A 12,095-nucleotide genomic window follows, 5' to 3' on the forward strand; every position below is an offset into this window, starting at 1 on the left:
AGCCCCGCGGCGCTGTCCCGGGGCGGCGCCCGGCCAAGGGGCGGTTCCCGCCGGTCGGGGCAGCAGGACCGGGACGCGCTGGAGTTGCCCTCTTCCCCCTCCCCCGCTGGAGCGGCGTCTGGGCCCGGTGGGATGGCCGTGGGGGGCTGACGGCGCCGCCCCCCGGCCGCGCTGACGGCCCCTAGGCCGGGGCACCGAGGGGGCTGGAGGGGCCCGGGCTTCCCAGGATGGACAGCGCGTGCGAGGGCTCCATCAGGGAGTGCTCGGAGCAGCCGTCCTTCGAGGAGAAGACAGGGGAGCTCCAAGCATCCCCCAAGGCAAAGCTCCCGCTGGGCATCCTCTTTTCCACGCTCCTGTTCTGCGGGGAGTCGGTTGCGGCCGGGATCCTGTGCTTCTCTTACAGCCACTCCGACGACCGCTTCTGGCTGATGCTGACCATCTTCTTCATGGTGTGTCCGTCCATCCTGGTCCAGCTGACGCTCATTTTCATTCACCGGGATTTGACCAGTGATAAGCCACTGATTCTCCTGATGCACCTTCTTCAACTGGGGCCTGTCATCAGGTGAGCAAAGGTGCCTCCAACCTCCCCTGTCCTAAATAGCCCCTGCCCAGCCCCAGGAACCAAATCTGAGATGACTTAGTGGCTTGAATTGGGTCCTCAAACTTTGTGTGACAACTTGGGAAGCTCTTGAGTGTTCACAGCTGGAATCGGTGTCCAGGATGTTGCCAGTGTGCTGCCTGTGTCCCTGCAGTTCTGTGCTGTTCACATTGTTTGCACAGCACTTTGCCACTGGGAAGTATCTTGTGGGATAAATACCAGGGCTACTGGAGGGAGCTTCAGCTGTGGGATAGCTCCTGTCCCTGGCAATGGCTGTGGAGGAGCTCCTTGTATTTCCTGTGGTCCAGGCTAGATATGGGGCCCAGGAACTCATGCTCTTTTTAGTTTCTTTGTGTGAGGTTTCAGACTTTTATGTTCCTTGTCCTCCTCCTCGGAGCAGGCAGAGGGTGCTTCCATAGGGTCAAGTAAAGTTTTAGAATGATGTCATTTTTAGCAAAACCTCCAAAGGCATTTAATTATCCCAGAATAGCTCCTGTTCCCTGTCTGCACCTCTGCCCACAGGCAGTCCTTCCTCCCCACCCTTAGCTGTACCTCTCTTCCTCATAACACTTTTGCCTGTAAACCACAGGAGTTTCTAGAGAGCTTGCTCCTCTCTGGTATTGCCACGTTGACCTGAGAGAGGCCTGCTGGAGCTTATCAAGGGACCTTATCTGGTTTCTGCCCTCCTATCACATCCTCTCCACTCCTGTTCCCCTTACAGTTGAAGTCTCCCTCTCTGTCTATCTGGAGGGAGGGTGGAGTTACTGTCTCTGTAAGCTTGTACCCAGGCTCTCTAACAAAGGTCTCCTTTTCATAGCTGCTTTTCTCAGACAGCACTTCCCTTTCCTTCAGTTTTGTGAGATTGTTAAAGAGACCAGGAAGAGTTGGCTTGTGACATCTGTGTACTAGCAACTCTGTGGGCATGGGAATGAAGCTTCTGACTAAAGGAAGGCAGCTGCTGCCTTGGGTTTGATGCTGTGAGGTGTGGGGGAAGAGCATGTGGCAGTGTGAGAACTGGAATAGAAAACTTACAGTATATGTGCATGACTGGCGAGAGAGCACCCCAGCTAATTGCAGTCCTCAGCCCAAAAGATAGTGGAGAAGGAGTTGGCAGCAGAAGAGGCAGGAAACAGTGAGGAAAGATACCTGCATCCCATTCTTGGACAATGACTGATGGACACTGCGCTCAAGATGGAAGCTACTCCCATTATTAATTCTGTCAACTCCATCCGGCAACACCGCCTGTTTTTACATAAAGTTAGGTGATGCAAAAAGCCATGCCAGCTGCATCAGAGCTCATTAAAGGCATAAAGCTATATAAAAACCTGTTTATTTCTAGCTAGGCTGCATAACAGACTAGGTGTGTCTCAGCCTCTCCCACTGGCTTCCCTGAAAGGGTGGGGCTCACACTTTGCCCTGGGATGCAGTCAGGTAGTGTTTTTAGTTGTCTCCATGGAGAGCTGGGAAGGAGATGAGCAGAGCCAAGCAATGCAGCATGCAGCTTGTATCAAAACAGCTAGTTCGGAGATGTACCCAGAAGCCCCCAGGGACTTGAGCTGTTGCTACATCCTGTCACAGGAAGCTGAGAAGGGGCAATCCCATGGTGTCCCTCTCATGAAGTCATACTAATGGGCTCATGTTCCATTTTGCATAGGTTCTAAAGAGAAAACACTATCCTTAACACTGAATTTCCAGGGTTTGGGCAACTTCACTCTGGTCACCTAATAAGAGTTAAATGGTTTTTGTAACACATTGCCAAGTCCTACAGTAGCACAGCTTGTACCATTACAGGCCACCTGCAGGTTTTCTTGAGTTTGACACCTTGCATGAAATGCCTTGATTCTCATTACTGCATGATATTTCTCTATATAAAACCATGTGGTAGGATTTCTCTATGGTGGGTCAGTGCTGCATATGGCTTCCATGCATTTCAGCTGTAGAGGGCCAAATGCAGAGTGTCTGCAGTGCCTCTTACAGTGCTTGCAAGCAGCTTGTTCTTGTGAGAGACATTCAGGGCTATTCCACAGAAAGCTGCCTGGTTTATGCAAATTATTTCAAACAAAGCCTTGCAGTCAAAGCTGACTGGAGCTGAACATATTGTTTCACCTGGTTTTGATGAAATGCCATAAATCATCTCTGATTCACTTGAAGCTTGTCCTTTTGGAGCAGCTGGGTTTCATACTGTTGTCACAAAACATGATCCAGGTGAGGCTTAGGCTTTTGTAAGAGACATTCTACAAAGATCTAATTCCACCTTGATCTGAAAAACAGCAGTTGCTTTTGTTACATTAACTTTCCTAGTAAAACTTCCACCCCTTGTCCTAGAGGTCCTTAGTTTTCAAGCAGAAGCCAAGCCTACACAGATGTTAGTTTTCTTCAGCAGACCACTTTGAACACATGCATTTTTCTTGGCTGATGGAGATCATGCGGCTCAGGTGGGCTGGAGTTCAAATGCTGAACTGATGAGGCTGGCACTGAAGCAGCAAAGTGGTGGATTTAGACAGAAGCCCAAACCCCTGCATGTTTCAGAGATGTACTGTAGGGAGGAGTCTCCAGGTCCGGCAAAGCCAACCATAAGCTTCCACCAAAAACATAGCCGAGGGACTTTTTCCCAACTCTCTGTATACTGTACTAGGAACAGTTGTGGGCTGGCTGAGGAAAGAGTCCTGCTTCCTGCAGAAGATAAAACACAATGCACAAACAATTTTTTTGGCCTGCAGGACCTGTTATCCCAGTAGGGTATGAATGGACATCACACACACATACGCAAACTTAGTACCTCGCTATTTTCAAGCCTGGCAGCAGAAGAGGCAGCATTCTGTGTTATATGCTTCCCACAATGCAAACCTAGTGCTCTGTCCTTCAATATCTGCATCAGGATGGTGTTTGCCATGCTGCGCTCTCTTGCCCAGCTGCCTGAGTGGGAGCAGCAACATTCTGAGTAGAAGTGGGGCACGTGCTCTCTATGGCCTTATGACTATGGGCATGTGTGGCACTGGCAGCTCAGGAAGTTAAGATACTGGGGACCCCAGTGAGCATCACAAGGATGGTGCTGTCCACATCAGATGAGGAAGTGGAAGATGGGATACTGCTGACATGGAGGGGCTTGCATGGAGGGTTTTTGTGCTGACTGGGCTGATGGGCTGCTTTGTTTGTGCAGGTGTGTGGAAGCCCTGGTGGTTTACTGCACCTCAGGGAAAGAGGAGGAGCCTTATGTCACCATCACACGTAAGAAGAAACTCAAGAAAGGCTATGAAGTGGAGATGGAGCAGGAGGTCGGCCACACCGTCCGCAGGCTGGTCACACATCGCAATGCCTTCAAGCGTGTGGCAGTGATCCAGGCCTTCCTGGGCTCCACCCCACAGCTCACACTGCAGCTCTACATCAGCATCATCGAGAAATACGTTCCTATTGCCAGAGGTAAAGAAGAAACAGGGCAGCACAGTTAGTAAGGAGTGAGGCTCAGGAAAGAGGCTTGGAGTCTTGAGTGCTCCTCTGTCTCCGAAGAGCCTGCCAGTATACAGTGGAAATATGAGAATGGGCTAGACCTCTGATTCACCCTGCAACACTGGAAAGTAATGGCTCCCAGGACAGAAGGTGGTAGCAGTGCCACAACAGGCTAGCAGAGGGGGTGCATAGCAGTGCAGTACACACTTGAAATTACAGCAGCTATTTGGGTAGTACAATCAGACCTGTAGGTGATGTCCTTCCAGATCCTGTTACAGGCAGGAGCATAGTCCTGAGCAGGTTAAGGGGGCACATCTAAATCAGACGTGGTGGACAGTAGCTGGTACGGCCAATGTGCGAGTCTTCTCAGTGTGATATACTGCCTGAAATGGTTGGGAACCAGCTTTGTTTATCTTCCATGTAGGATTCTACTTGTTCTAGGTTAGAACAAATACCTGTCAGGTAGGTGTAGGATGGATGGTTCAGCAGTTGGGCAGTGGACTGGGTTTAGGATACCTGGGTCCTTGGCTTAGCCACAGGCTGTCTGTATGGCATTAGGAGAATTGCATAATCTCTTTTTTCCCAGTTTGTAAACTAGGAATAATACTTTCCTACCTCACAGGAATGTTGTGAAGCCATAGTCCGTTAATGAATGTGAGATGCTCTGATACTATGGTGATTATGGCAGAAGAAAAAGTAAGTCAGCCACCTCCCCAGGGCATAGTAACCTAAGGCTTCAGCAGCTCTCATCACTGGAGGAGAGATGTTTCTGTCTGCATCTCCTGGAGAAATTTTCTGACCAAGAGTTCATCATCTTGCGCTTTAAAAAAACCCAATTTCAGTCAACTTAAATTGAATGCATCTTAATGCTGGTTAAATCCTCCCACTAGGCGTATATTTGCTACTGCAGCTGCATCCCAGCTGATGGCTGTTGTGGTGTCTACTGAACACCATAAAGCTGCTTGAGCCCAAATTCAGCAGTCACTTGGTTGGCTGAGTAACCCTGCAGATCTCCAGAGCACTACTCACATGCCTGAAGTCATTTCTGTGTTTAAATGTTTGCCATGTCACAGCAGGGCATACAGCCAGCTCCTAACTTTACAGGGTCAGTGTGTCTACAAGCTACAGAAACAGCAGTTCAGTTTGATTTTAAAACAATATTTTAACAAGCCTCATGAAGAGAAAAGTTCATGACATTTCTTTGTTTTAACTTGTGATTAAGATTCCAGTTTTGTTGAAACTTTGCCAGTGATACTGGGATCCCAAATATTTGTTGAAGTAGGGGACCCAGGAAAGGAAAGAGACTAAGGACCAAAATGAACCCCAGCATAAGCCACTAGTATAAATAATGTCAAGAACATTTAAGCTGATCCATTCAGTTGTGGCTTTTAATTTACAGTTAGGGGTGTATTAGGAGACCATCACCGTGGGAGTAGTTCATATATTTCTGTGGGTGCTTCTGTCTCAGGGTCTTACCCAGTGTGGTCAGAAAGTGAGTTTTACTCTTATGTTGTAGATCCTTTCTATCATGCAAAAAAGGCTTCAGAAGCATAAAGCCATCATTCCACATAGAGTTCTTCCTGGTGTGGGCACTACAGCCATCAGCTCTGAGGTTTCTTTTGAGCTCTTTATTAGCTCTGATTTAGAAGATTTGTCAAGAATAGAGTAGGGATGAGGAGGCTGTGCTGGGGGTGATGCTAGAGGTCACATCAGTGTGAAGAACCTGGGCAGGCCAGTGAGGCTGTGGGGACGTAGACCCCAGGAGTCTCTCTCTGTCCTGCAACAGTCTAGGACTAACAGGGAACATAACTGATTGAGAAACACTGAAAAACTATTCCCTCTCAGATTGCAAGTTGTGTGTAATTTTTCCTACTACCACAGCACAGAATCTCCCCTTGGGTGAAGTTGTGTGCTCCAAGCCAGCTGCCTCTGTAATTTCACATGCCCAAGGTCTCATTACTTGTTCCATGCCACCCTCATTCTCCCCAACAAAGACTCCAATTAAAAAATGCATTTAAATAAGGCTTTAAGAGATTTCCTGACTAGGGATTTTTTTCTGAAGCTGGATCATATGATACTGATCTGAGAAGTAGCATCTGATATGACAATAAAAACAGTTGAGGAAAGAATGATTCTTGTAAACATTTCTGCCTGTGTCCAAGCAGTCCCACTGAGTTTGACCCTTGCTGGTATAAAACATAGTGATTTCAGCTGAGTTGTCAACTTATGCAGGTCAAGGATATGGTCTATATATTGTGAATGGATGGCTCCTGCAAATCAAGTAAGACAAGTGTTTTTGCAGGCTCTGGCTCAGGATGGGTAAAATCCATTTGATGCCGTCGCAAAAGCAAGATGGCTGGAGGACATCCAGGTTCGCGTTGGGTTTTGTCACAGGTTTTCTGCTGACCTAGAGCAAGCTCGTTAACCTGTGACTCCATTTCCCCAGCTGTAACATGGAAATAATATTATGGAGATGCCTCCTACAGGTGTGGCGAGGCTGGGCTAATTAATGTTTGTGGAGCACCATGAACTGCACTGGTGCAAAGAGCTCTAGATACCCAAAATAGTATTGTTAGGTCTAATAGCGAGGGAGCAAGGTCAGGCCCTTAAACACTAAATGCAGATCTAAGCCTTTAAAACTCCCTGTGTACAGAAGCTGTAACCTTTTACTTTACTAGGCGATGTGAAGCTGGCATGATTACTTCATTGCATGAGCTAACTGGCTAAGAAAGCGGAGAGTCCCATTTCTGTGTAAATCACACAAGCCTCAGTCTCCTCTTCTCTAGACATAATAAGTCCAGTTCCCTCAGTTTTTCCTCATAAGTCATGTCTGCCAGCCCCCTCATCATTTTGTTGCCCTCTGCTAGACTCCAATTTGTCCACATCCTTTCTGTAGTGGGGGGCCCAAAACTTAACACAGTACTCCAGATGTGGACTCGCCAGTGCTGAACAGAGGGAAATATCACTTCCCTTGACCTACTGGCAACACACCTACCAATGCAGCCTAGTATGCCATTTGCCTTCTTGGCAACAAGGACACACTGCTGGCTCAGATTTGGCTTATTGCCCACTGTAACCCCCCGGTCCTTTTCTGCAGAGCTGCTGCCCAGCCAGTCATCCCCCAGCCTGTACTGGTGTATGGGATTGTTCTGTCCTAAGTGTAAGGATTTGGACTTGTCCTTGTTGAACCTCATGAGATTGCTTTTGGCCCAATACTCCAATTTGTCTAGATCACTCTGAATCCTAGTCCTACCCTCCAGCTTATCTACTGCTCCCCCAGCTTAGTGTCATCTGTAAACTTGCTGAGGGTACACTCTGTGCCATCTTCCAGGTCGTTAATGAAGATGATGAACAAAACCCCCTGCCAGGACCAACCCCTGGATCACTCCAGTTGATGTTAGCTGCCAGCTACACATTGAGCCATTGATTACTACTCACTGAGCCTAATGCTCCAGCCAGTTTTCTATCCACCTTACAGTCTATTAATCCAGCCCATAATTCCTTAGCTTGCCTGCAAGAATGCTGTGAGAGACCATATCAAAAGCCTTGCTAAAATCAAGGTATACCACATCCACTGGTCATCCCACATTCACAGAGCCAGTCACCTAGTCATAGAAGGCAATCAGGTTGGTCAGGCATGACTTGCCTCGGTGACTCCATGTTGACTATTCCTAATCACCTTTTTCTCCTCCAAGTGCTTAGAAATGGATTTCTTGAGGATCTGCTCCATGATTTTTCCCAGGACTGAGGTGAGGCTGACTGGTCTGTAGTTCCCTGGATCCTCCTCCTTCCCTTTCTTAAATATGGGGACTAGGTTTGCTGTTTTCCAATCATCCGGGTTCTCTCCTGATTGCCATGAGTTTTGAAGATGATGGCCAATGGCTCTGCAATCACATCAGCCTACTCCCTCAGCATCCTACTGTCATAGGACAGTAGGTAACAGAAAAAGGTGGACATAAGACTTGGTCCAACACAACTCACGCAACAGATTAGCAACTGCCCTTTGGCAAGTCTGAACATGTTAGGTTTGACTGAAAACAGTGTGAATGCAGTAAATGTTACTCTAACTCAGAAGCAGTTAAAAGTCTAATTTCATTATTGTACAGGGAAGAGGAAAAGCCAGCTAGGCTTTCCGACTGCCCTGCAACCACCCCTCTTCTCAGCTGAGCCATTGGCTATCCAGATTCCAGTGATGGCTCAGTACAGGTGTCTCACAGCACTGGGCCCATAGGTTGTTACATCTGGTCATCCCTGGCCCAACACAGGCGTTTACCCTTAGTTAAGAGGCCGGTATCAGGCCTTGCATAAAGGTGTTGTTGTGGCTTTGGGTCTGATTGCATGGGGCTCCATTTGACTTATCTGCTGGAGGGAGATGGGAGTTATTAGCTCAGATGGGGTGAGGAGTGGATGGGACATTAACCTTCTGCTGAGGGCCTACCTGCTTAGCCCATGATAAGGATTGCAAGTGTTCCCACTTACACTGGACAGGAAAAGAGGTCAGTGCCTGCACTTAAGCTATAAACAGATGTCCTTAGAACAGGATCAGATGTGTTAGGATGTGTCCTGGCACAGCTGATCCACTTCACTGGGTGACACGCATTCCCCATTGTCCCACAGGATGAAGACCCTGGTGCTTCAAGGGCTTGACCCTGTGGGACAGCTGCAAACAGGGGAACCAACTCAGGGTATACTTCTGCAAATGAGGGAACCCTGAGTCAGGGTGTGGCAGCAAGCAAGGGATTTTCAGGGAGTTTAAGTGAGGAACTTGGGCATGTACTCCTGGGGCTACAGGGGCCCAATCCTGCACACACCTCTGCAGGGAAATTCTATGAGTACACAGGATCAGGCCCCTGAAGCCCCAGGGCAGCTGGAGAGTGTGGGCAGCTGTGGGCTGCCCATCATCCCCCACCAGAGAGCAAACGGATGTCCACCACAAAAAACAGCACAAATTTATATTACCTGTTGAGGCCACAATTTTGGTCATTTGTGATGCAACAAGGGGTGTGGACATCTGTTTGCTTGGGCTTCGTGCTGTTAGAAAAATGTTCATGGCGGCACAAAGGTGACATCTGTTTTCAGCCTTATACATACAAGATCATACAGCAGGCTTGCTGGAACAGATTCAGGACGTGCTGGATGTACTGCATCTGCCAGGGCTTGTTCTCAGCAGGGACATTCCTTTCCCAATTGGGATCATCTCTTAATCATGTTCTTTCTGTCCTCTCAGGGGCCCTGCTTCTGCTTGCTACAAGTTGTGTTGTAGCATTTCCCCAGTGACTTCTCCAGCCCCTGGTTTCCACCCATGAGCCATCCCTCCCCAGGGCCCACTTGCACTTGCCATGACCTTTCCCTCCCCAGTACCTGCTGACCCCCTGAGACCTATGTGCCTTACATGTAGATCTGTTTGGATAATGTGGAGAAGGGAGGGTGCAAGCCAGTGCAGCAGTGTGCTGTGCATTACTATATGTAACCCTGTCTGACTGCCCATAGTCACTACCTTCCCATCCCTCCCTTGCAGCTGTCCTGATGGGCATCTGTCTGGTGTCAGTCACCTATGGGGCACTGGTCTGCAACGTTTTGGCCATCCAGATCAAGTATGACGACTACAAGGTCCACCTGCGGCCCCTGGCGTTCCTCTGCATTGTCTTGTGGCGCAGCCTGGAGATCTCTACCCGTGTGGCTGTCCTCGTGCTCTTCTGCACTGTCTTCAAGCACTGGATTATCCCCATAACCTTAGCCAACCTGCTGGTTGTCTTCTTCCTGCCATGGGTACAGTTCTGGCGGAGTGGCACGCAGTTGCCTGACAACATCGAGAAGAACTTCAGCCGGGTGGGCACTGTGGTGGTGCTGTGTTCTGTTACTCTGCTCTATGCTGGCATCAACATATTCTGCTGGTCAGCTGTACAGTTGAAGCTGGCTGACAGGGACCTTATAGACAAGTCACAGAACTGGAGCCGCCTGGCCCTGTACTACAGTGTGCGGCTGGTGGAGAATGCCATCCTCCTTGTCCTCTGGTACCTCTTCAAGACAGATGTGTATGAGTACATCTGTGCCCCACTACTGGTGTTGCAGCTGTTGGTGGGCTACTGTCTAGCTATCTGCTTCATGCTCTTCTTCTTCCAGTACCTGCACCCATGCCGCCAGCTCTTCAGGCATAATGTCTCAGACTTTCTGCACTGTGTCTGTTGCCAGAAAATGGTGTTGGCAGAGCCTGCAAATCTTGAAACCCCATATGAGCCTGGTGTGAGGCACAGCATTGTTTGATGTGCTCAGCAGAGGAAAGATTCAAGCCCATGACCTGTGCTGAGATAGTGACTGAAGTGCAGTGCTAGCCAGGTGTCTAGCTGTGATGTGCCTGTTTACAGACAATGTTGGGGGAGGAGAATGTTGGCAAACATTTAGCAATGCCGTGATTTGTGAGGAGGATGGTCGTCAGGCTAGGTCCAAGGACCCTCACAACTAACCATTTGCACAAGGTGAGCTAAGCTGAATTCAGGCAGAATTGCCCTGGGCTGCCTCTGCTGCAGTGCTCTGTGCTCTGAACTCACTGGGGCCTGTGACCAAGTGTTGGTTGTGCCCTGGGGATGGCTGTGTGGAAGAGAGAGGAGAATCCTGTCTCTTCATGCTCTTCCTCTAGACAGTAGCTTTTTACTGAGAGGGACAAATGTGGTCTTTGTTGTGACATCCATACTCAATGACTAACATACATGCACATCCAAACCCCTCAAGAAAACCTCTCTTGGGACAGGAGGCCAGTTGCTGTGAATGTTGCTCTTCCAGAGCTTGTTCCCCACTAACACCCTCCATCAAGCACTAATTACCACCAAAATGGGTGCCTGCACTGCAGTGGAGCTTTGCAGCTCTATGTAAGTCCATGTATCCCTAGACACCACCACAGCCCCATGCCTGTGCCTGGCACTGCACTTCTCAACTCCACATTGGCAGAAGGGAAGCCCTTCAAGATCACAACCTGCCCCAACCCATGGTGCTGTCTTACTGGTTATTACTGTATAGTTGTTAACCTCCAAAAGGATGAATCTTGAAGTTGAGGTGGTGGTAAATGTTTTGTGTTGGTTTTAAAGGAACTGATCTCACTGCTCTGGCTTCTATCTCTTTTGTGGTTGGTTTCACATGTTTGAACTTGAAAAGGCTGAGGGATCCAGTGATCCACTTTTAGAGGTTAGAGAGAAAAGAATTTTCCCCCCTTTTTGTTCCCTTGTTCTGTCTGTTTCACTGTGCTGCAGTAAGATCCTGGACATGTCCTCTTTTTTAGCCCCCTGTCCTCCTGTCTGGGCAGGTTTTTAAAATGTAAGCAAATGTCCAGGTTTTTGCTCTGCTTCTGGCTTTTTCCAGGCACTTCAGCTTGGCTGCTTGGGTCTGGGGGCAGCGGGGCAAAGTGACTGGCTGTCTGGGGATCACATGCTCTGCGCACAGGCCTGGCAGTTGCTTGCAGGCAAGAGAGACAGAGAGAGAGTGTGTGCATGCAGCCACATGCGAACTGTGTGGGCAGCAGGGCTTGGTGGGGAGGGCGACTGTGGGTCAGTAGTGAGGGGCACCAGCAGGGCTGGTGGGGAGGCAGTGGGATGCGGTCAGAAGTGATGGGCACTGGCAAAGCTGGGGGGCAGGGTACAGTGGGTCAGGACTGAGAGGCTGCAGCAGGATTGGGAGAGCTGTGGCTTAACAGTGAGGGGCTGAGACAGGGCACAGGCATATCCCTGCCCGGTTCTTGGAGGTTTCTCTCACTGACCTCCTGGAACTGAAGATGGGCATTTGAGGTCCAAAAAATGTGTCCCTGAAAATCTCCGTGGACGTTTCCTAGAAGTTTTGAGTCCGTGGCACCCGGCCCCGCCACCGGGGCAAACCACCAAAAGTGTCCGCCCTCCTGGATCGAAGGGTCGGACGCCGCGTTCAAAAACGACCTCATACGGACTTCCAGGCCACGCCGGGGGGCCCAGGTCAACCGCCCGCCACGTGGCGCGGCGAAATTTTTCTAAGTCCCGCGTCCGACATCCGGTCACCCTGGGTCCCCGGCACGAGAAGCGCCCCCGTG

At 49.5% G+C, this 12,095-nt stretch overlaps 1 protein-coding gene across 1 annotated transcript; it reads left to right on the forward strand.

Moving 5' to 3' along the window:
- The first annotated feature begins 34 nt into the window (after window positions 1–34).
- Window positions 35–11,142, forward strand: XKRX (XK related, X-linked). The gene is made up of 3 exons (XM_019536450.1): window positions 35–562; window positions 3,759–4,018; window positions 9,564–11,142. Exons 1-3 carry the CDS (start codon window positions 228–230, stop codon window positions 10,307–10,309), a joined length of 1,341 nt encoding a protein of 446 aa, XP_019391995.1. The 5' UTR covers window positions 35–227; the 3' UTR covers window positions 10,310–11,142.
- Window positions 11,143–12,095: the final 953 nt, after the last annotated feature.

This window comes from Crocodylus porosus, unplaced genomic scaffold (assembly GCF_001723895.1).
Source record: "Crocodylus porosus isolate Cpor-Errol unplaced genomic scaffold, CroPor_comp1, whole genome shotgun sequence".
Classification (NCBI taxonomy): domain Eukaryota; kingdom Metazoa; phylum Chordata; order Crocodylia; family Crocodylidae; genus Crocodylus; species Crocodylus porosus.

Bases quoted from the DNA above. Each gene is read 5' to 3' on its own strand.
- XKRX (XM_019536450.1), top strand. From the start codon at position 228: ATGGACAGCGCGTGCGAGGGCTCCATCAGGGAGTGCTCGGAGCAGCCG. The intron at 563-3,758 runs GTGAGCAAAGGT...TTGTTTGTGCAG, and splicing joins CAACTGGGGCCTGTCATCAG to GTGTGTGGAAGCCCTGGTGG. The intron at 4,019-9,563 runs GTAAAGAAGAAA...CCTCCCTTGCAG, and splicing joins ATACGTTCCTATTGCCAGAG to CTGTCCTGATGGGCATCTGT.